At 37.8% G+C, this 25,406-nt stretch overlaps 1 protein-coding gene across 3 annotated transcripts in view; it reads left to right on the top strand.

Moving 5' to 3' along the window:
* Window positions 1–21,871, top strand: part of CPEB4 (cytoplasmic polyadenylation element binding protein 4) — a 64,717-nt gene extending 42,846 nt beyond the window's left edge. For 2 of the 3 annotated variants that reach the window (XM_032625572.1, XM_032625571.1), the window contains 6 exons: window positions 6,439–6,612; window positions 11,221–11,310; window positions 11,675–11,793; window positions 13,183–13,297; window positions 14,814–14,995; window positions 17,465–21,871. In XM_032625572.1, coding sequence (XP_032481463.1) covers window positions 6,439–6,612; window positions 11,221–11,310; window positions 11,675–11,793; window positions 13,183–13,297; window positions 14,814–14,995; window positions 17,465–17,692 — 908 coding nt within the window. In that variant the 3' untranslated portion in view covers window positions 17,693–21,871. Of the gene's footprint in view, window positions 1–4,670; window positions 4,695–6,438; window positions 6,613–11,220; window positions 11,311–11,674; window positions 11,794–13,182; window positions 13,298–14,813; window positions 14,996–17,464 lie in introns of all 3 variants that reach the window. The other variant, XM_032625570.1, reaches the window with a different exon arrangement.
* Window positions 21,872–25,406: the final 3,535 nt, after the last annotated feature.

Here is a 25,406-nt window from a genome sequence, read left to right as displayed (position 1 = left end):
GGTGCATGTATGTATGTATTTCCTAGCCTCTGTGGTTGTCTCTCCCTTAGAAGCATCAGCTAAAACGTTTGCTCGTCCCAGAAGAGAAGATTAGTAAGAGATCTTTTAAAGGTTAGCATAGAACAACATCTCTTAATTATAGTTCTTTGGAAGGAAAGGGAGAAGATTTTTACTTAAAGGGGATGGGGGCGGGGCAGAAATCTATGAAAAGGGAGGGGAAAATTTACCCAGGAGAAATGTAGATTATAGTCACTTGCTGAAAATGTATATAATATGGTTCTAGTTGCTACAGTAAGGAGCATGTTGAGAGATCCCTTCTTGAAAAAGACAATATGAAAGCAGACTATAAACTCTAAAGTGCTCTACAGTTGTCAGCCTTGGAATAGTAATGGAAAGCTGAAAGTAACTGTTGAACACCAATCTAAGAATTTATACATACGAGTTTACTTTTGAGGAAGAAAATTATTTACTGAGCGTCTGTCTGACTGTCTGACCATCATATATACATGTGGTATCTTTTATGATTCTCTCTTTATTTCTCCATTTTTATAAATAAGAAACTGAGGATTAGGGATATACAGAAACTAGAATTACATTCATACTCTGCCCTTCTGTAAGATAGCTCTTTATAAATAATCCTCTCGTATCTTTATTATACCTTATCAACATTCTTTGAATATTGTTAATGCCAGCAGGCTAGTATAAACAGAAGCCAGTGTGACATAGGAAACTCTCTTAAGCATACATCTAAAGTAATGTTGTGACAATGAGCCCGTTAATAAATTAGGAGGTGATTTATAAAATCCTTTAAAATGATTCTTCGCATCTCTGTTGAATTGTATGCTTTGGTCTTTGTGATGATTTTCTGCTTTTGGGTTCTACCACCTTTATTCTTTTGTTAACAGATCAACTTCTTTTAGCTTCCAGCCTTTGATTTATATCTTTTTAACTGACTTACTAATTTGATTCCCCCACATACTTTTTTTTTTTTTGGTGCTACTGGAAAAGTCAGTTATTTGATAACATCTTTTAATCTGAGCCCTCTCCCCTTGTTTTTCCAAGTAGCATTGCTGTCTGCCTTCTCAACATGGGGGCAGTGAGAGGTAGATGGAGAGCCTGAGGTAGGCCAGAGGTAGTGTGAATAGGATCAGTCTTTCATTGCCCACTAAAAGCTAGTCATAAAGTCCTATTATTTACAGAGTTGATTAGATGCCCTCGTGTAGGAAAGGATGCTTTTCTTTAATATATCATTTGTTTGTTTTTAATGTAAGTGCCAAGAAGAAAACCCAAAAGGGTCCATTAGCAAATATAGTAATATAGTGTACACAGTAGTAATAAATTTAAATGGTGCAGAAAAGGATAAAACAAGAAGTGGAATCATTCCTTCTTTCCCCATCCCAGTCCGTATCCTCAAAGGTTCTTGTGGTTGTTTCTAGAAAAAACATTTGTGTATATTCCCACATATCTGTTTATATTTCCTTTATTTTTAAGTTCACGTAATAAGAATCATACAATACACACTTAGGCACCTCATGCAAACTACATTTTAGAGAGCTTTAATACGAACACATGAATATGTGCCATATTTTTTAAATGGCTGCATTTTTTGTTACGAACATAGCACTATTATGGATAATTTGTTCCTTTTGTGCCTAACAAATGTTATAACATGAGAAAAAGATACTTTTAAAAAGATAAATGATATTTTCATTTTTATAATGAAATATATATATAATGTGTATTGAAAAAGACCCGGTAAGTCTTTCTGTACCTTTTTGCAAGTCTAGAATGCCAGACTACTGAAATTTTACTAGAGGGAATTTACTGATGAATATAGGACATTTTTAAGCAATCTTGTAAAGACACTTTGGAAATAAAGTATTTATCATAGATCTTAATAACAACATGCATCCAGAAGTTATAAAAATTTATAGCCATAATGTTTCCAGCCCATTAAAAAAATTCTTGAATCATTTTAATACTGAACATTAAATTATATAAATCAAAACTAAGTAATAACTATAAAAGATAAACATATAAATAGTATTAATCGTAACTCTGATGGGAGCTAGAAGATTTTTATTCAGTAATAGTATGCATTTTTGAAAACTTTTAACAGTGTATACTCTTTGGTAATTCACGGAAAATTCTAAGCAGGGTTTATTTTAGCTGATTTAGCCAGAAGCTTTTCAAAATATAGATTTCTTTAAACATATTTAAAGTGATTTTTTTTTAAACTGCCGCTTCCTCCAGTATTTGAAAAACATCAAATAATGTGCAACACTTGCAATCATAAGATTGGAAATCTGACGTGTTCCTCAGGATAGTGGTGAAGCTCTGTGTTCTAAGTATTTCATCATAATATGTTTCACCAAGTATAATTTGAAATAGGTGAGAGAATTGTGCTTAAGTACCGCTTTTGTACATAGATGAAGTGGCACCACTTACCATTCATTCTGTTAATATCTGGGTTCTGGTTACATAGGTGTGTTCATGGTATGGAAAGTTCATTGAACTGTACACTTACAATTTGTCTACTTTCCTGTATATATGTCATATGTCAAAATCTACATTAAAATAATGTATAGCATTATAATAAGTGGAAATAAAAAATTTAAACATTCTCATTTTCTGTGCTCCAGAATGTCATTGTTTTTATTTTTTGGAAATACTTTATATTAATTTGCCTATTTGATTAGGCAGTTTTTGTAGCTATAAGCATTGTACACCTGTAACCTGTTTTCCCTAAATGTGGGAAAATGTTTCTAAATATAGTTTTTAGAATTTAATCGTGGAATTTAATCGTGAATTCTTTTATATTAACCAGCTTAATTTTGTGGTACAGAATCAAAGTTTGAAAGTACACGTTTGAAGACTTGGAGAGTATTTGATTTTTGCTTTTGATGTATAGCCTTTACCGTTCCTGAAACTGTACTTATTTTTGAAAAGCGGAAGCTATGAGATTTTTTAATGTTAATTTTGTAGCTTTTAAAAGCCCACTCTTTTCAAATATCTGTTTTCTCAGAAATCCAAGAGGCATCAATCAACTTTTTAAGATTGACAGAACCAAGATATTCAAATAATTAATTTCCCCAAACTCCCTTGTCTTTGAAGCAGTTGTATGAATAGAATGTTCTTCTGTGATATTTTTGTCTTTCTAATCTCTGTCAGGTTCACTAAGTGAGAAAATACATCCACTGCCACCCCAAATTGAAGAACTACTAAAGTGAAAATCTAACAGCTGAGGGAGATTTTACTGGTTTTAATCCATTTGCCTAAGTACTTTGGTGAAATTCAATGTTATCTAGTAATGATAGAAATTATTTTGGTATGAGACATAATTTCATTTTGGAAAATAGGTACATGGTACTTCTAAGTTATAACTCAGTTATAACTGAGCTGTTATATCGAGAGGGCTAAGAATGAAAACCCTGACCAGTTAGTGTAGTGATCTCTTAAAATGTGCTATAATTTCTAACTGGAAAACCTATCCCAGCTTCCTGTTTAAACTTCCTTTCCAGTCAAGAGACCTCACTTGTTGCATATGCTGCTATTCTCGGCATCTTTCCTTGAGCATTACAGCACCCCTATTCATGCCACTGCCAGGTCTTGCAATGCCCTTTCTCTGTTTTCTCTTTAAGGTCCATCTCAGAGCCACACCCTCCCCTCTCTGTCTCTTTAATCAGAACGAGTTTCTCCTCCTCCTCTGCTTCTGTTGCACCTAACACTTAACATGCCTATTGCTGTAATGGTTACGTTACCGTTATTTGCTTATGTGGCCACCTGGCCTTTAAGTTCCATGTAGTCAGACCCATGTGCAATTCATCCATAGTGTTTAGCAAGATCAGGCATGCATTCAAGAAATGTTTGTTGAATAGAATTAGGGTATTTGGACAAACTGCACATACAAATTCCAGTTTGTTTGAGGGAAGACATTTTCTCAGAAGTTTCCTGATTTGAAATTTATACTGCCGTTTTCTGAGTATTCAGGTATATACATACAATAATTATAAGTCTATATTATATTGTATTATACTATATAATATTCTTTTTCTTCTCTTCTTGGTTGGAATCTACTTTGTGATAAAATGCCAAACTTTTTACTTTTCAACATTTGGGCCATGGTGGAAGATTTGATTAGGGACAAGAAGCTGGCTAAAAGGAAGTTTATAAATTTCCTAAAGACTTCATTTGTTATGAGTTTCAATTATTAGGGAATAATTGAGAAATAGTATAAAACTGCTGTTTATCCTGTAGTGGCGAAAAAGTCATGAATTAAATATTGAAATATCTACTGAATGGCTAGTTAGCAGGGAATTCTGGGAGAAATTAAGATCAATATGGTAGGAGTTGGTTTAGATCATGTTACATATCCCTTAGTTTCATACTAGTTTGGACCTTGGGTGACAGAGCAGAAAACTTCCCTTAAAACAAGTAAGGCTCAATACACTTTTTACAGTGTCCTTGAAGAACTTAAAAAAGAAGGAATGCATTAAGTTGACCTCTCACCATCCAAATTCCATATTTTTTTTGAGATGCTTACCAGGAAATGAGGAATACAGCCAATTTTTTTCAGTTTCTAAAGCTGGTAGATGAAATCACAGTTGATTCTTTTGACAATGTTTGAAAGGTTGTTTTTTTGTTTTTTTGTTTTCTCATTTGACATGCAGCAAGGACATATGGGCGAAGGAGAGGTAACATTATTGTTTCTAACTTTTGAATGTGTCAGTTGTATTTGGAGAGGACCCAAGTTTGCTCAATTTCTAACCCTTGTTGGGAAGCGGGTAGGGGGAGTGAAACATAGCTGTGATCAATACATACTCTATGTGTTATAGTTAACATTATAGACATTCTAATTTGAAGGAGTCAGAATGGTAGGATTTGGGTTTGAATTGAAATAATTTCAAACTCACCTTATTTATATCTGAAGATTTGTTTCCCTTTTTTCCTTTGTGAAAGGAATTTCTTAGGAGAACAAAATTAAGAATCTTTAAAAAGGAAAATATAGTATGACTGGTCCCAAAATACCTGATTATATTGGAGGTTCAGTTATGCTTAAATAGCTTAAATCTGCTTTCAAAAATTTTTATTTATTTCTCTATTTATTACTGAGCATAATACTGCATTTTGTTTAAAATGAGGCTGACTAAATAGATGACTAATCCTATAAATTTCAAACACTGGGGGGGGGAAGCTCTACACATTTTAGAGAATTTCAAAGAATCATTTCCTAGAGTGCCTGCCTGAATAAACTTTATTTTTTGCCTCCTGTACTATAGTTTTGCCTTTTTATAAGACAGTAAGTTAGACAGTCAAATAACGTAGCTTTAAAATATAAGTGACTTTTGAAGATCCAGAAATAGCCTCCAATTTTAGAGTCACTTTTTATCTTCATTATATAACGCTTTTGAACTGTGGTTTTATAGGGTAAATTCATAACAAATATACTGTCAATTGTGTTTAATAATGAAAGTTGAAAGGAAGACAAGTGTGGTAACAAAAGGATATTGGAATGTTTCAGTAAAAGAAGAGCACTTAAGATATATTTCTGCAGAATCCATTAACGAATTCCTTATGTAGTACCTAGAAGTAAATTGGCAGCCTGAAAAGTGACAAAACAGTGCTTGAGAGATTCTACAGTTCTTTGTAGCTCTTTGCTTTGCTTATGATTTATACGTTCATAGTTTACTGACAGGTAAGTATGGGAAGACTATTAACCACATTGGCATCTCTGGTCTTTTCTGTTTTTATATTCTGAATGATAGTATTTTCTAACAGCAAACGTAATGATTAGTTTTTAGAATTAGGCACTACCTGTACTAGCTGATAATTACTCAACTAAAAGAAAATTTTATCTTTAGCATGCCTAAAAATCTTAAATTCTGTAAGACTAGCCAACAAAATTGGATAACAGCATCAAGTGGATTTTGATGGCATCCCATTAGTTAAGGTAAACTGAGTGCTCACTTTAAAAATCAACTTGTTCATTTTAGGGACATTCTTAGAGGAAATTGGGCAGGCTATATTGTATGATGTTTTGAAGAAATTTAAGTGATCTAGCATCTGATGGTCAAATTTAATCTTTAGTGTACATGTGTAGGTTGCCAGTGGCCATGGGGCCCTGCCAAGGTGGTGCAGTCTGCTGCCAACTGCTTTCAAAAGAGTGCTCTCTCCTATTGTACTTTCACCTCACTCAAGTTTCCAGATCCCAGTGGGATGGTTGAGCAGCCCTCTGTTGAACCATGTACTTTCTCCCTGACTCAATTGGGACCTTAAGGTGATGGAAATTCAAGAGCATGTCTGAGTGATTTGTTGTTCAGTGAGAAAAATAAAAGCAGCAGTTTTATTGGATCTGCTGTTTTCCTTGTTTCTTGTGTAAGATAATCAGTGGCAAGGAACATTTTCTGTTAGCTTTTTTTTTCCTGCTTTCTGTTCCAGGTCAGTCTTCACTGTTTCCAATGGAAGATGGATTCTTGGATGATGGCCGTGGGGATCAACCTCTTCATAGTGGCCTGGGTTCACCTCACTGCTTCACTCACCAGAATGGAGAAAGAGTAGAACGATATTCTCGCAAAGTGTTTGTGGGCGGATTACCTCCTGACATCGATGAAGGTATATTTAGAAAGAGCCGTTTATAGCATGGTGCCCAGACTGTGGCACATAGTAGGTAATGCATAGGAAATGGTTGCTGTTATTATAATAACAGTCTTATCTGGCTCCAGGTGTTCAGTTGTGATTGCATTGTTCTCTTGTCCTGTCTTCCTAACACAACATGTAAGGTTAGTTCACGGAAGGAAAGGGAGCAGGACTTTGGGAACCCGCTGAAGCAAGTGGCTGGACTAAATCAAAAAGAGTAAACATCACTGGGAAAACCTCTCAAGGATTCTGCTGTGGGCAAACACAGATGCTAACTGCATTTTTGTCTGTGTGTCCTTCCTTGGCCAAGTTCAGTTATTCATTTTCCTATTTTCTACCTTTTATGAGTGCTCTATAAATGTACAGTGAATTGTTTAAAAGTTTAAAATCTTAGAATAAGCCTGAACTTTTGAAAAATATAGGCTGGAGTCGTATCATTTTCTGAGTATTTTTTCACTTGTCAAATACTTACATGCCTTCTGAATGTTATACACTGTTCTTAGGGTTGTTTAAAGTAGTAAACAAGATAGAAAGCCCCTGCTCGCATAGAGTTGACATTCTAGCGGGGGAAGGGGGATAAAAAAATCTGTGAAAATATTAGAGAATAAGTACTGAAAAGAAAACAGGTTGATGTGATGTAGTGAAGTCTCAGAAGGGAGACTTGTGAGATTAGGTGGTTAAAGAAATCCTCTTTGAGGACATGATATTTGAGCTGAGACCTGAATAAGGAGCCAGTCATGCAAAAAGACATAGAGGACTATTGTCCAGAAGTATTTTATTCACCTGTGGGTCTAAGTGACCCTGACACAAATCAAAGTAGCGACCATACAGCAACCGTATATCCTTGCTTGCTCTTTGTTCCTAATCTATTTTGTCTTGGTTTCCTGAATGGAAATGGAAAGAAATGTTATGGAGGATAGAGGAGTTTTCTCTAAAAATCTATAAGGTCTAATAATGAGGTTTAATAACTTCCCATTTAGATTGAGATTAAACTTACTGAGCCACTACATTTTCCTTAAGATGATCAGTCTTTTGGAAGATTGAAACAAAAATGGCTTCAAAACAGCCAAAGACTGAAATAAACACAGGGTTTTTTTGTGTATGTGTGTCTATGATAAAATGTCCTGGAGGAAGCTGTGCTGAAATTTCAGGCCAGACCGGCTCAATCTCCGTTCTGTCGTCAGAAGGCATAGCTTCTGTTCAAAGAGTTCATCCTGGGTTGAACACCTCATCATGATGTTGTTCACTCCAGTAAGCTCCTGGCTGTGACCTTTTCTTTTCTCTAGCTGGAATCGTCACTTTCCTTAGCATTATGGGTTTCTAGGTTTTATGAGCCTTTAGAGGTCAAATCTTTAACACTCCTGAGCCCTGGATGGACTTCAGTGAGGAATTTATATGCTTATATACAGAAAGAGAAGACTGACTTTTATCTGACCTTGCTTGGGATAAGATCCTTCTCTGGCCTAGTCAGTCTGTATCTTTTAGGAAAATTACTAAGCAATCTTAAATGTATCGTTCCTAAAATTCTTAGAGGCACAGGTAAATTTGACCAATTTGGCAAAGGAGGTGGTTTAAACTGAGCAAAATTAATGGGAATTGTGTTAGTCATCTTACTTTATCCTCAAGACCATGTATGTTGATAAGTTGGTAGCAATTCAGGCAGGCAGCCCTTTCTATTAAAATGGGAAATACCTATTCCTGAAGAATAATGTGTTCTGCAGAATTGTGCACTAAGAATCACAGAGTTTATGGGGCAAAAGGGGCTGGAGGCAGATCACTTAGAACCTAATGAAGTTTGTACCAGAAGCACTAACAAAAAGAGAATTAGTACCTTGGAAATAACTTGGACAGTTCAGGCAAGCAGCTCAGTATGGTTAGAGGCTGCCTCGAGGAATATTGAAAATGCACAAAATCAATAGAGCAGAAATGCTGGCTTGCTAGCTTGGAGGCAATGCAGATGAAAGTGGACCTCTGAGCAGATGAGGAATGGAAACTCTCAGGAGATAAGAGCCCTGCAAGGTTGGGGGGACACCTCTCTGACCAGAGAGGCTTGGTTGCTGTGCTCATTTTTTATTTTCTTATAATAGAGCTGAGGGGGCTTCTACCTGCACATCACACAAGCTGGGAGCTTTTTCCTTTCCTGCTGAAGGTTATGGTTCTCCCACTATGCTAGCTCATCTTGCTTAGGAAAGGTCATTTGTGAACCAGTATAATGTCTAGGTTACACTGACATCATTCCCCTATTTATCAATCTCACACGAGCTAAACGGTACCGTAGCAACAGGCATCATAGCTGTTCGAACAGACTGTTGTTTCACAATCTGGAGGAGATGAGAACAGTTCTTCCAGACTGAAATTTGAACGTGTTTCTCATCTCTCTTTTCTGTTCCTGCCCTACTCCCAGGTCTTATCTACATATGCTTACCTACTCTCTAGAAGTTCCCTGGAAATTTATTTTCCTATAGTCTACTCATTAGTTCTCCAAATATATAATATAGCATAACCGGTATCATTTACATTAATAGGAAAATATGATCAAGTCTTCCTTGTCCATCCCACGTGCCCTTCCTTTACCTTCTTCATAAGGCTCAGAGATATTGGTGTCCAAGGAAGATGGTTGGTGAGGGGGAAGAGGGTGCCAAGTGGAGGGCGTGTGTAGGTATACACATGGAGGGGCCTGCTCAGAGGCCTTGGCAGCAGTGTGCATGGTGCCCAATAAATGAGGACAATAAGGGCTAGGGTGCAGAGGTGGAAGGTAGAGGAGACAGCCAGGGCAGCTAGCTGAAAGATGGGTTACGTTGAGCAAGGAAGCCAACATATTGAGGATAATGAGAACTTGGTTTCTCATAGCGAGAAGGGAATTTACAAACATGGGAAGGGGGGAAGGCTAGAGAAAAACATGGGACGTTGGAGTGGACTTGCAATTACCAGTATGAACTCATTTTTATAAATGTACACCGATACAGAAACAGTTGTAAATATCTGTGTGTATATTCATATATTTCCTAGCTTGGTCCTCTGAGAAGAATTAGAAATAATAAATATCCACTAGCAGTGACTATATGGAATACCCAAATCTCAGTTTCTGAATATCTTTTGTCACTGAAAGGAATGAGGATTTCTTGGGGTGTGGGGGGAGAAACGGCTAATTCTAAGGGTAGGGCAGAGAAAGAACAAGATGAAAGCCTGGAGTATCTTCTTGGGCCAGGAAGTATGGAAGCCCTTGAAGGATGATGGGGGGATAGGTCAAAAGGACATAGGAACCCCCACTGGCCAAATCAGGGACAATTTTGAAGACAGATTGAACATCAAAATAAATGAGGAGGGGCTTCCCTGGTGGCGCAGTGGTTGAGAGTCCGCCTGCCGATGCAGGGGACACGGGTTCGTGCCCCGGTCTGGGAGGATCCCACATGCCGCGGAGCGGCTGGGCCCGTGAGCCATGGCCGCTGAGCCTGCGCGTCCGGAGCCTGTGCTCCGCAACGGGAGAGGCCACAACAGTGAGAGGCCCGCGTAACGCATAAAAAAAAAAAAAAAAAAAAAAAAAAAAAAAAAAAATAAATGAGGAGAGAATCAGATTACAACCCATTGAATAAAATAGGTCCATACTGATACAAATAAATACATGACTAAATAAATGGGGGAGAAGGGAAAACTCTTCCTTATTGTATAATACTAACTAGTAAATGTAGAAGGATTGATAGAAATAGGTAATCAGCATTTGGCAGTAATCATTGTGGTAGTTGATATAGGTAGGAGTCTTTAGTGGATGCCAAGTCTAATGAGGGAACAGGATATTAATGGATAGCACAATATTCCCCCACAAAATACTAATCAGATTCAAAGGGGAAAATGGTTTCTTTTTGGTGGAGAAACCAGGCAGGTATCAATTTGACTAGCTGAACAAGATTAACATACCTAGTGAAAGGGCAGGATGACATAGCATCATTATGGTGGTTTTCCTGTTTGGAATGCATAGGTCATGAAGAAACAGTACCGACCCAGGTTGAGAGCCATCCTGCAGAATGAATGGTCTGTATATTTTAAAGCTACTAAGCATGTAAAAGACAGGAGAGAATGAGGAACTATTGTAAACTGAAAAAGACTGATGACCTGGGACATGACATCTAAGTGTAGCATGGTTCTGGATAGGATTCTGGATCAGAAAGGAAAAAAGAGATATATTGTGATAGTTTAAAATTGGGATGGAGTATGTTGATTTCCTGATTGGAAGCGGCGTTGTTTGGTGGTACATAAGGGAGTGACCTTGCTTTGAGCAGGTACCAGTAGTTGTGTTTGGGGGTAATAGAGCGTCATGTCAGAAAAAGATGATAGATAGATAGATAGATAGATAGATAGATAGATAGGTGTAGATAGATAGATAGATTCGTGCATAGATAGAAGGGGAAGAGGCGGAAGACAAACGCACAAAATGTTAACAGTAAGGGGAATCCAGATGAAGGAGATGTGGGAGGTCGTGGTGTACTATTCTTGTAAATAGTAGATTGGAAACTTTTTTTCTAAACTATTTCCCAAAAATGAACATAAAAATATTTAAATCTACTTTTTTGGTTTGTTGTTCATTAGATGAGATCACAGCTAGTTTTCGTCGCTTTGGCCCTTTGATTGTGGATTGGCCTCATAAAGCAGAGAGCAAATCATATTTTCCTCCTAAAGGTAATTTTCAATATTCAATGTACATGCATAGTTTATCCTTGTGTTCTTTTTATAAATGTTTACCTTCACTGTACAATTTTTCATTGTTAAACTTACATTTTCCCAAATATGTCTTTAAAATTTGTATTTAGTATGTACTTTCAATTCAGATTTAATTTTACTCTAAAAGAGGTTTCAAGATAATACCAAACTGAACTTTATGTTGATATTATCAGATTTAGGGTGAGATTTAACTTTTAGGGGTTTCTGTTTGTTTTCATTTTTTCCTACACCTTTTCCCTTCCTTAGTTTTGTGCTTCCTTTCCCTCGAAGAATTATTTTAAAAATAGGAAAAATATAAGCCTTTCAAAATTTTTTTTATTAGGCTATGCATTCCTGCTATTTCAAGATGAAAGCTCTGTTCAGGCTCTCATTGATGCATGTATTGAAGAAGATGGAAAACTCTACCTTTGTGTATCAAGTCCCACTATCAAAGACAAGCCAGTAAGTGCAGTCTAGCATGAAAATAGCTTCTCATTTTTGCCTCTGTTTGCTCTGAAAAACCCACAGACATCTTAATGTATCTGTTAATTGACACGTTTTAAGTAGAATCGAAATGAAAAAGTTTTGTTTTTGTCAGGTTCCTAACATTGACATTCTGTATATTTGTGCCCATTATTTTGACATTGAATTTTTGGTTAGTTAAAATATTGGTGAATCTTTCTATTAAAAGACTTCACCTGGAAATGCATTTGGTAGATATAAAGTAGCTGAATTTCCTCTGAATGACAGAACTCAAATCACAAATAGATCTGTCTTTCTCCTCTCTTTGATCAAGATTTTACCCAATACTGTCCTAAACTTTTTGCATATGGTACTCACCAGGTAAAATGAATTATGTATATACATAAATGTACATTGCATATTGTTTCTTTTTGAAGAAGTTTTTCTTTATTATAAAATTTAGTCTTTAGGAATAGTAGCAGCTAGCCTGTTTTGACAAATCTGGCAAACCAACAATCTGGTATCGCTCAGCCAGTACCTAGTGATGGGGTCCAGTTCAGGATGGAGGTGCCAGCGGGCTCAGCTCAAACAGTGATTTGTGGAGCTCCTCTTAGTGTCTTAGGGTTGTCCCAGAATTCTTATGTGGCTAGACTCTATTTGACTTGCTTGTTCCCTGCCAGTCCCTAAATTTAGGTATTTAAATTTGGGACCTTCTGGCCTTGGGACTTAGTTTGGTGTACCTGTTGGGAATACCCCACTATCGACCCCTTAGCCTTTGGTGTGGGCATCGGTAACAGTTTATACACGCAAACAATTGAATTGAGGTACTTGATCCTTGGTTGTTGTAGTGGACACACTGAAGTGTTTTATCATAAAAAGCTTACTGCAGATATCATCAATATTTTTATTTTGAAATGCTTTTTGAAACAATGTAACAGATTTGTTAGTATCAGGGGTAGTTTGCATTTCCTGGACATAGGATTGGACACACAGTCCTAGTTCACATAGCACTGAATACTAATCAACATCCAATACCGTGCTAAATTTAAATTATATGGCTACTGGGGTGCTGCGTAGGAGAGGGGCCCAAATAAGCTGTAAAAGAGTTAATTAACTTACAGATAATTAAGGGCATGTTAGTGTTAAGTGATTTGGGTTATAATAGGCAACTAAATTGAACTTTCCACCTTGGTTAGTTTACTCTTAAATGTGAAATGAAAGGTTGGAATATGCTACTTGTAAGTCTTTTCTAGTTTTCCAGTTTTATTGATTTGTAATGACATGGATTATTGCTTTTAAAAGTAAAATACTCTGCACTAATTTTAAACTTCCTTTCTCCATAAATTGTCTGTGTTGAGAATGAGACATTCTGGTTTGCACACTCTCTAGGTACAGATTCGGCCTTGGAATCTCAGTGACAGTGACTTTGTGATGGATGGTTCACAGCCTCTTGACCCACGAAAAACTATATTTGTTGGTGGTGTTCCCCGACCTTTGCGAGCTGGTATGATTAAACAAAGAAACAAACAAACAAAAAACCCTATTTATCCGTTAGCATAAGAAATATACAGATTTTTCAGGATAAATTCTCCATAAGCATTTGAGTTCATGTCTAGGAGTGAGAGTTCTGGAATCCAAGTGTCTGGGCTTGAATTCATGTGCTCTGCTTCCAGTTAACAGCTGAGTAACCCTGCTCAAATTAATTTCTCTAATTCTCAATTTCCTCATCTGTCAAGTGGAGTTATAAGTATGTCCTTTATGGAGAGTTGTTTTGAGGATTAAATGAGATTGTGGATGCCTAGTGCTTAGTGCACGGTCTCGTAATGCCAGTGCTCATCACTCTCATCATCATCTGAGAGACAAAAACCCTTCAGGCATGGGTTAGGTATCGAGGTGTTTGCTGTTTGCTTTCCACGTCCCCATGTACTCGACAGCTGCTTACTGAGCTCTGAAATACAGCAGGGTTCTTAGCAGTGCATTGTGTTTTCAGAGCAGTGCTTACAGAAGAAATTTCATCCCCAACTTCAAGTAACTTGAGGTTTAATAGTATAAGTGAGATAAAGAACATAAAATGAACATGAATGCAGTTTCAAAATTGTAACATTTCATGGAGAAGAAGATGCATTTATTACTTCAAGTTTCTTTTTTTTTTTTATTGATTATTTTTTATTTATTTTTGACCACGTTGGGTCTTTGTTGCTACGTGCGGGCTTTCTCTAGTTGCAGCGAGGGGGGCTACTCTTCACTGTGGTGCACGGGCTTCTCACTGTGGTGGCTTTTCTTGTTGTGGAGCACGGGCTCTAGGCGCACGGACTTCAGCAGTTGTGGTACGCAGGCTTGGTAGTTGTGGCATGCGGGCTCTAGAGCGCGGGCTCAGTAGTTGTGGTGCACGGGCTTAGTTGCTCCGCGGCATGTGGGATCTTCCAGGACCAGGGCTCGAACCCGTGTCCCCTGCATTGGCAGGCGGATTCTTAACCACTGCGCCACCAGGGAAGCACTACTTCAAGCTTCTATGTGAAAAATTGGCAAATAGCTACACGGTAAGGAAAGGTAAAAAGGATTTTGTTGGAAATATGCTCAAAGGACCCCCAAAGAGCCTGCCAATCAGCTTTCTCATGTTCAAATGATCATTTATATTAAGCAGTACATCGTTAACTGGTAAATATATGGTGCATCGTGGCGTAGAGCAGATAGACCAGGGTGCCAAGTGCAGCACAATCACTTAACTACCCATGACTTTGCACAGATCAATCATCCTCTCTGTGCCTCAGTTTCCCCAGAAAATGACTACCTACTTCATAGGGTTGTTGTGTAGATTAAAAGTGAACACATGTGAAATACTCAGCAGAGTCCCTGCCCTTAGTTACAGTAGGTTAAAGATGAACACATGTACAACTGGTTATAATAACTAGTTTCATTTTAATAATTATTGTAATGACAGACAGATGAACTGCTTTTGATGTAAGAGCCAGATGAATTTTCCTGATTTCAAATGTCCCGTTTGCTCCTTCCGTATGTAGTGGAGCTTGCCATGATAATGGACCGGCTGTATGGAGGCGTGTGCTATGCTGGGATTGATACCGACCCTGAGCTGAAATACCCAAAAGGAGCTGGGCGAGTCGCATTCTCTAATCAACAGAGTTACATAGCTGCTATCAGTGCCCGCTTCGTGCAGCTGCAGCATGGAGAGATAGATAAACGGGTAAGTCCTGGACTACATTCTGGCAAGTTCTAGAAATGGCCGTCCAGGTCATCACCAAGCTTGGAGTGGGGGAATTTTATGTGACAGTAAATTGACAGCTGATGGTTATTCCCGTAGGACCCATTAGATGCATGCTCTGGGATACATCTAAGAGTTTCATATGAGTTTCTTCTGTCTCTTAGTTTTCTGAATAGCCTAACCAGAACATTACAGTCACTTTGCTTGAGTCCATTTAATCTTTCCTAAGGTGTCCCCTCCATCCATTCACTTATTCAGTTAGTCATTCAGTGCATATTTACCGAATCCTTTGTACTATGTTATATCAGCTATACAAACATGAACACCCTTGAGATCTCCTCACGGTTTTTTTTTTAAACCTGGGATATCAAAAATACCTCAGCAAGCCCTATTTTCCTATGTAACAAATGATTGAGTAAATTCATTTCTAGGACAGCATGTATAAGAAATATTTCATTGTAACAGATTGAGTAGAAGAACTCAGCATCCTTTCATCTGTAACCTGTTTTACTGCCTGAAATTAGGTAGTAGTTCATTAGCATTATTTTCACACTTTATATCCCTCTTTGTTGTGTTTATCCTCTGAATCAAAAGGCTGGAAAAAAACCCTCAAAGTTAACGCTTCTGTTTTTTAATGTACTGTATTTGAGACTGTGTGTTCCAGTATATGTCTTTTTTCTTTGCGTTCACGAATTTCTTATCTTTGTGTTTCATGCATTCAACAAACATTTTAGTGCCTAGGGCAAGAAGTCCCTGTCCTCATGGATTTATGTTCTGGTGGATGGAACTCTATCCTACGCCAGTACTACTCAAAATACGGCTTGTGAACCGACTGCCAGTTGGTAAATGGTTTGTTAGGAGTTAGTGGTGAGATAGGAATTTATACCAGAATGTGGATCTGCTGCATTAATAAGCACAGTGTTTATAGTTCAGTTGAGATTTTTTTCATAGAAAGACCTTCTTGATGAAGAAAGCAGTGTATTGATTTACATTCTGGTGTCAGCTCCTCATTTCATGGCAGACTGGCACTTTCATTAGGGCTGACTTAGGTATCCAACACTCCAAGGCATTGTGCTCAGAACAGTCTTTGTTGATTGACTGTATTGTGCCTTTCTCAGTTCAGTACCGTAGAAACTATCAAGTCACTAGTGGTTTACGCTTACTGCTTATGTTGCATTTCATGTATAGTCCACATCGGTGGCAGCTGAAACTTTCCCATGGTAGTGGTCATCATACTGTGAATATATTAAGGAGAAAGGTATACGTTCTACTGTAAACATGGAGGAGGGGGGCAGGATTAGTTGCAGTATATGTTAACATGCCTCCTTGTTTTTTATTCACACTAAAAAATATGTACATCTGAGTAAACGGACACTCCCACCTCATCGCTTCATTCCATCATCGGTTTCAGAGTTGTAACAAGGTTAGCCATTAGAAATTCAGACGTAATTTGTTTTCCTCTACGATCCAGTTCTTTGACCAGTGTTCCTGCCGTTCTGTAGATGTTATGGAATGGCCTCGGGGCCAGAAGCCTAACCCTCTGATTACGTCTGCTCTTCCTGCCTTCCATATCATTCTTCTCTTTTTGTTCACAGCTAACCTTGTTCAGGATTCCTTGTCAGAAGTGGATGGCACCAGTGGTAGTCATAGCCTGGTAGAAGGGAGTTTCAATCATGGGTCTCTCCAAGACTAAAAATAACCAACTCTTTTCCCACTGGAGAATTAATAGCCAGGTTATTTTTAATGCTTGAGAGGCTCAAATGACATTGAACGCTGGAACAGACCCAGTTTTACAAATTCACCTCTGACTTTTAGACTGAAGTAAACCGTTCTTCCTGACAAAGAACAAAGCAAGGTTTTAGATTATGAGTACTATGGCTGCATCTTGTTTTCCTGGAGTTCGAGGTTTGTGATTATAACCCAAGATGTGTACACTGTAAATAGAAACCATGACCCAAACCTTATTACAGCTCAGAGGCTTGTGATGCAGAAGTCAGGCAGCTTCCCTCTGATTTGTGCATTGAAGTGCTATTTTGTGGCACTGGGAATCTCTCAGTTGGTCTTGTGTAAATTATAATTCCACATATGACAAGAATCCAGATCCGCTAATTAAAGTGACGGTTTGTGTCTATGAAAACTCTCCTGTGGGTTTAACCTCATAATGTTCTTAAACGTTAAGTTGGCTTCACTCTTAACTTTCTGCTGGGATCTTGCTTTTCATTTGAAAACTTTATTTAATAAGACAAAAATGTAAAACAATGGGCATCAAAGCCTTACCAGTTTCTTAAACGATGATAGCTAATTTCAGTAAAAGAAGTATTGACCCTTCCTTTGGGGTACTGTGGCACAGACTCATTCAGACAGTGGATGGAAATGTACATACACGGTATAAGAGTTGCCTGGTCCATTCACTGAGAAGTGTAAACACCCTTGTTTTATTTTTGATTGCAGGTGGAAGTTAAGCCATATGTCTTGGACGATCAGCTGTGTGATGAATGTCAGGGGGCCCGTTGTGGGGGAAAATTTGCTCCATTTTTCTGTGCTAATGTTACCTGTCTGCAGTATTACTGTGAATATTGCTGGGCTGCTATTCATTCTCGCGCTGGCAGGGAATTCCACAAGCCCCTGGTGAAGGAAGGCGGTGACCGTCCTCGACATATTTCATTCCGCTGGAACTAAAGGATAACTACAGTGCTTATTTTCAGGCCTCAGAATAAGTGCACTCTTCTGTTAATTCTGCCCCCTCCCTCAACCTCTTCATGCTGGCATGTCCTTTTGTGCAGTCTGTAACTTAACAATAAGTCTAATGGAAAGAATGACCTATAATATAGGCGTTTTGTAGATTCTCGTGTCACTGAAAACAGTATGTATGAACTCCTTTTTCGTATTGCCATCATGTTGCATGGAAGTTTCATTCTCTTGTTTTGCTGGAGACCAAGAGGATCCAAACTTCCCGCAACATTTTCTTAGAGGAGAGAGAGAAATATTAAAAGAGAAATGAAACAATAGAGTATTTTGGGTTTTTAATTAAATTATTGTTAATAATGTAACAGATAAGAATACTTTTATTAAAATAACCACATAACAATAACACTATCAATCTCTCCTGACGCGGGGTTTCCCCCAGGGAAGTGCTTTTGCCTTTCTCTTTCTTTTCTTTCATATTTTTTGCCTCTCTCTTTGTTTCCGTCCCCTTTTTATTCTTTTAACAGCAATGGAAGAAGTTAACAATTATTAACAGGAGAGAGCGTGTTAAAGCAAACACAAATGCATGAGCAAGATTGAAGCAGCCTTATAACTAATTTTAAGGGTTTAGAGGCGGAATGTGATTTCATTATGCCGCAAAGTTACTACCGCATCAGAAAAAAAAAAAATAGTAAAGTAGGCAGAGCTAGGTTTATTTTCTTTTAAACAGGTTTTTAAATTTAGAATATAAAAATTGGGTACATTTACTTCTGAGGGGAGTGCACTTATTTATTTTTAAACTTTTACTTATCTGGTCACAGCCCCAGGAAACCTACCAAAGCTAGAGTTAATGACAACTGGTGGGAAAACTAGCATTTCCTCTCCTAAAGAACAAATATATAAATTTTATTTTTGATGTTATATATAAACTCTATATCCTAATTTACTAACACTCATCAGGTGTCAGCCTTTGCTCTCCATTTTGACGTTAAAAAAAAAACAAACAGATCTAGAGATACCTCAAGGATATCATTTTTGATTTTGTGTTAGACTACCGTGTGTAGCCAAAACTGGAAGACAAAACCAATATTCAAATTGGCTGCTGATTGGCTTACTTTTAGATTTAAAGTTACTTTGGGTATCCTGTAATTTAGTTGTAACATAGAAAATGAAAAAAAAAAGTTTAAAAAACGTTAAGTAGTTGCAAAGTGTTTTTGCACTGTTGAACTAAGTAACTGTGTAAATCTGTGCAAAGGTACGTATGTTTATCTTACTCTTCCTATAAAATAAAATAACATTACAGTTTCAGAACTTAGCATGGGACATAGTCAGTGTTTGAAGTGCCAACTTCATCAAGTAATGCATGCTTTATTATAAATAAAACTAGCTTTTGAAAGGCGTTATGATGTGTTGAACAGTATGCTTCAGGGGTAAATTGAAAATAGTCTCTTGAAGCCCTGGTCATGGAAGTAACTTTTATTTTTATGGACATTCTCTTACGAAATGCCCTATCCACCATGAAAAGGATTATCATCAGTGTGCAAAACATTAAAAAAAAAAAAAATCTGATGGCAATCTTGCTAGTTGTGCTACCTAACAGTACCATCTTGGATCCTTCAAAACCAAAGACTTGCCCCAGGAGTGCGGTGGAACCACCTGGCTGATGACCCCTACTGATCTGGAAAAGCAGTCCTTTATTTTTAATCCAGGCTTTAATGAACTATATACCTGTTAAGTTCCAAAGGTCAAAATGGAGGCATTTGCTGTCTATTAGATACAGAAAGGGAGCTGCTTTTAAAGAATCCCCTGCAAATATTGAAAGCGGTCATGTGAACGGAGGGTGCTCTTGCGTAGCTGGTCAGGGACTTTTTTTTCTTTTCTCCTGAACGACATAATTCTAATTGGAATGTTCATTTGCCTCTTTTTATTCTTTTCAGTGCTTGTAGGTGGCTTGGGGTGTGCTATCGTGCTGTTCCTACTCAGTAAACAGGTGTGATGAGCTAACAAGAAATAAGAACTAGCTTTGAATAATAATTTTTCCCTTTGTACATGACCTGCTGAATTTCGGTACAGTGTTTTTGTAGCTAACTTATTTTGTCATGCACATAATGTATATTTGTTATGCACTACTTTTGTATATCTTGTTTTTCCAACAGTGAACATTTTTAGGCACACTTTTCACTGACGGGATATCTCTTTATGCAATACCTCAATTTTTCATATTGCAAAGAGTAGCTTTTTGTACTTTTATTACTGAGAGATCTTCATATACTTCATTTTTTAATATAAATAATTTTAATAAATTTTATTTTCTTATATTCTGCTTTTTATACATTTCAGTGCTCTGCATACATTTTAAATTATGAATGTTGTGCACTGGCAATGCTATTTTAGAGTCTGCAGAGAAGAGAAAGCATGTTGCTTAAACATCCTTCCCCAGCACCAGCTATTGGTGTACCTATAATTTAAGAAATAGTCTATGTAAAGTCACAAATTAATGAAAAAAAATTCGCATGAAAATGACAGATAACACTGTAGTTCCTTAAAAAAAAACTAAATGCATAAGCATAGGGTAGAAATTTACAATAACAAAATTGTCTACAGCTTCTTACTAAGTTTTTAAAATTATTCATAACGCAGACATTTTTGGTGAATGTTTAGCCATTTTTAATATTAATAAATTGGTGTTAAGTGTTTGATTCAGAGATGTCTGCTCTTTTAAATTATATATAAAGAAAAAAAAAATAGCCTGCCGTGGGACAGGTGCGTAATGTTAGTATGCATGACTAATGTAAGAAATTGTTACTCTACTAAGATTTACTTGTGATTGTGTGACAAGCGTGTTTACAGATTATTTGGTTACACTTCAATTTACAGGGCATAAACAATTATTATCTATTACTCTGGACTTTATCGATTACATGTCCTTCAGATTACATGGGATTGTAGTTGGGAGTTACCATGTAACTCAAAACATAATTAACATGTAATTAGTTTACAGATTTTAGGGTATCACTTCAATGTACCAAGCATGTAGTTCTAGCGCACTAGCATGGCACCAGCCATGTACTTACAATGTAGTTACAGAGTAATTACATGGTTATTTTTGCAATGTAAAATAAAGTGTTTCTGATTATTTTCTATGTAAAGGAACCCTCTCCCTTCCCCTTCTGGTCCCCAAGCTTCGGTAAAGTATATATACTTCTCCATACACAGACCTCTGCAGAATGCAAAATAAAACTTGCAGTGAATGAATTTTAGCATTTTATGAGAGTGCTGTTGGAAAGACTTGATAATTCACCCTTTTTGTTTTGAAGAGTTGAATCTTCTGTTAAAAGGTGATTTAAAACTTGAATGTGATGAATTGTGGCAAGTTAACTTCAAGTTATGTGCAATACTTATTTCAAACTTTGGAAAGATCTTTGCAGTGTAATTCTTTGTTTTTAATTACAGACATTTAAAAATGTCATTTTCTACTGTTAAGAGTAATCCTCTTTCTTGCTGGTGTTTCTAAAGAAAAGAATCAGAACTCAATCTTTCTACTAATGTAAATTTGAGATTATTTTTAAAAATGGAATAAAAGAGGTTTTGGTCATTTGCTTTATTTTATTATCTTATTTTAAAGCTACTGTGATTGATAGCATTGTAAGAATTGGGACAATATTGTATTCAACTGTTTTATTTTTTATATTTTTAAAATTTAAAGTATAATTAGTTTTTATAATTTTCATCAGATTTTTGTTATATTTTTTGGAAGTGAAACTTTTAGCAAGTGGGTGTCTAGTTTTTACTAATCCCTAATTTTTTTTTCCAGTGTATTGCTCATATTATCAGAAGGAAAAGTTATTTAAGTATGTCAGTTAATTGTACTACTTGGCTGAATTTCCATATAGTTTTTACTGTGTATGGGGAGGTTGTAGTATTTATTATAGCATTTTAAATAAGGGTAATTCATTTTTTATTAAAGTCATTTTCACGTTAAGTTCCTATTTTTGTATGTTCTACTCTTAAGTTATATAACACAGTTCCTTTTTTAAAAGAGTTCATTTGTTGAAGTGCTAGTGGAAAATTAATGTTATTAAATAGTTTGCAAATGACTATTTATACCAGTATGCATATAATTTTTAAATATTTGTAATGTGAGATGTTGAATGAATAAAACTTTTAACTCAGCTTTCTTTTAATATACTTATTTATTTTCAACGTAAGTAGATTACGCTTCCGTGGTTGGGGATATAACATTTAAAAATATGAGGGGGCTTCCCTGGTGGCGCAGTGGTTAAGAGTCCGCCTGCCGATGCAGGGGACACGGGTTCGTGCCCCGGTTTGGGAAGATCCCACATGCCGCGGAGCGGCTGGGCCCGTGAGCCATGGCCGCTGAGCCTGTGCGTCCGGAGCCTGTGCTCCCCAGCGGGAGAGGCCACAACAGTGAGAGGCCCGCGTACCGCAAAAAAAAAAAAAAAAACCATGAGGAATGTACCCTTTGGCCAAAGCAGAAGAAACTGAAATGAAAAGATGTCCGCTCATATAAGTACTCCTGGCAAGTGTGCCTTGCTTATGTAAACCCATAAATGTCAGTGGTGGTCGTCTTTGGCCTGCACTGTTAGTTCACATGCTGCCCTGCAGAGGTCTTTTCATTTGTAGCCTTCAGCATGTGTGTGAGGCCTAAGCCCAGGATCCGAGCGTTCAGTCATCTGCTTTAAGGCCGAATGTCCAACGAAAGTAAGGGAACACATGTTTACTTAATAGGGAAGGTCAGTGTTTGAGAGGTTTAGTTTTGGGTCTTTGTCGGTGAAGAACCTTGATTTCTGGCCACTCTAACAAGAGGATCTGGGTTGTTAACAAGTCTCTCCGGAATTTTAACCACCCAGTTCCTCCCTAGATCCTGACATCACAGGATGTGGCCTCTGGGATTAAAATCAGTAGAGCATGTGAATGGAAAGTATTATCTTTGGGTTGGTCCATAAATCCTGTGGACTACTGAATACTGTGATGTGTTAGTCATTTGTAGTTTAGAGTGCATTTCCAAGCTTTTAAGGGTTCATTATAGCATAAAACATAACACTGAATATATCCTGATTTGTCGAATTTAATTTCTGCTGTTTCTTACCTTGGGTATTGTATTCCTAAGACTAGAAGAAGGAGTTCTTGTCCTGAGGCAAACGGACTCTGGAGGTCTTTTTGCTTCTAAGTTGTCTAAATATTCCCAATATACAACTCTTCCAACGGTAGGGGTTTCTGAGAGTTTAGGCTGAGCCAGCAGTGCATAGGACCCCCCGGGAGTACTAGGTCACAGAAGCTTTGGCTGGCAGTAGCCAAAACTTAAGTTCAGAGTTCAGTGAAGGGCCCCTGAGAAAGCCCCAAGGACGTAGGAGATGTGGGTGACATTTGGTTGCCACCTCTGCTGTATCCCTGGGCATGCTGGCATGGTTTCAGCACTATAGGAGGAGGGGGGGGTGGAAACAACACGAGTAGATTTAGTTTCTTTATTTGAGGAAATATTTATTTTAGGCAAGTGATATATCAACTATAAGTGATGTAACAATGGTATCTTGAAATAATATGTAGGTGTAGTACTTCTGGTGTCTTAAGTCATGGAATGGTGAATCTGGAAAGGTGGTGTGAGGTTATAAGGGCTGCATTTTCTTTTTTTATTCACTGGTAGCTTACCTAAACCCACCCAACAAGGAAAGCTCTTTACTCCATTCTTAACGGTCCTTAACAATGAAGTTATTTCATAACTTCTTTTGGTAATGGGTTTGTATTCATACACAGTTCAGAAGGAAAATAAGTTTGTTTTTTTTTTTTAAGTTTGAGAAATACTTAAAGTCAGAGAAAGAAAGTCCTTGGGAAAATAAGTTCCTGATCTTAAAAATTAAGGAACATTGAAGGTGTCAATGAAGTGAGTCAAACACATTGAAAGGGTCATTATTTTTCTGAAGTACGTAATGACAGAATAATAAACAAGAAACTCTTAATATTTGTTTCCCAGATTCTCATCTTCAGAGCATTAAGATAGTCCTTACCACGAGAAAAGGGCAAAAAAAAATAAAAAGTTCTGTCATTAAATTAGCATTGAAAATAAAGCATCCTGTTTCTTGGAAAATAGGCAATTGACTTATTAAGGCTTTGAGAAGTTCTACAGTGAAGAAACCTATTTGCTCCTATTTGCTTTGTTTCAAGCGTTTTCCCCCTGAGCTGCTTTGACCGTAGACTCTGTTTCCAGGTAATGCAGGATCCCATGGCACATACTTTGGGTGCACTGCTCTACTTGGTAGTACGTTTGCTGACGTCAGCCTTAGAACCCCACTTTGGACTGTATTCTGCAAGGGCTCCTGTTCCTGCCCCGCCTGAGTCATATCCTTGGCTGTTGCCATGGTCTGCATTGAACTTGGGTTCGACATACTCGCCTAGCCTCTGACCCCTGTCCCATTTCCAGTTCACCTCCTTTCTTCCCTCTTCCCTCTGATCCCACCCCAGGAGAAAAAGAGGAGTTTACTCTGCAGCAGGAACTTATCACCTTGCAATGCTATTTTGATTATGCTCCTCGCTGACTCTGATCGGCCCTTATTTCTCACGAGTGCCACAAATACCACGTCACCCAGGCAACCTGTACTCTGAATCTGTGGTGCACCGTCTACCTTTCTGATAACGCATATCATCATTTCCCTCCATCAGAAATTTCCTTTGCCAACCTCCCCCAGCACACACCCCACACCCCATGCTCTGAGAATAGGGACCACAGGCTTCAAATACACTTAAGAATTCAGAAAACGAATATTTCTACCCTACTATGAGCCCCTTATCTAGCAGTACCCATTCGGTCTCTTTTATTAGAGAACGTTTTGTTTTGGCTTGCCTGAGTCTTGTTGGTGTATTTTAGCTTGGAATCTTTTTCTAGTCAAATTGGGTGTCATTGTTTTGTCTTACTGTGATTCACTGTGGTGACCAGGGTTGGCAAAGTACAGTTTGTTTCAAGGAAATTAAAAATGAACAGCAGCGTCAAAATCCAACGTGTGCCCAAACCCGCAGTGTTTGCTGTTGCGGATAATGTGATTAAACGTCGGTAAAAACCTGCTTGTGGGTAAGTGGGAGGCGGAGGGTGGTGAATCAGTGAATACAATGGCAGAAGCTCAGCCTGCACTTTCTTCACCTTTTCACTGCAGTTCTATTTCAGTAAGCAGGGCTTTGACACCATCAAAATGTCACTGCGATCAAAGCAGATGCCACCATTTTAAAAGAGACTATTTTCAATGCTTCTCTGACCCTACTCCCAACACCAAAAGAGAGAAGAACCAAACATAGCCAGGAAGGATCCCCACTAAACACAAGAGGGCATTTAAAACTTGTTAGCAGGAAGGGAACTGGCAGTAACATAAGTCTATGAAACCGTAAAAGGTTTTAGACAGAATCCAGGAAGGACCTGAGCCTTCTTGTTTGAACGAATGGAGGCATAATTCACTTCTCATATTGGAGGGAAAAGACAAGTGGCCCCTTGCGTGTTGAACTGTGTGGGGTTGGGGAGGGGATGTGGAATGGCTTCATGACCGTGAGGACGATCGATGGTTTGGTTCTGGAAGAGGAAGCTAGTGACTGCTGATTGACTGTGGTGCATCAGGCACTTACGTACTTTGGCAGGTTAACCCCCATCCCCCCCCCCCCCCCCCCGTGAGGCACTGAACAGAATACAGAACTGTGTCCTGTCCCA

The sequence above is a fragment of the Phocoena sinus genome, chromosome 3 (assembly GCF_008692025.1).
Source record: "Phocoena sinus isolate mPhoSin1 chromosome 3, mPhoSin1.pri, whole genome shotgun sequence".
In the NCBI taxonomy this organism is placed as follows: Eukaryota; Metazoa; Chordata; class Mammalia; order Artiodactyla; family Phocoenidae; genus Phocoena; species Phocoena sinus.
Note: the sequence above shows the minus strand (reverse complement) of the source record. Positions and strands in the feature narration are given on the sequence as shown.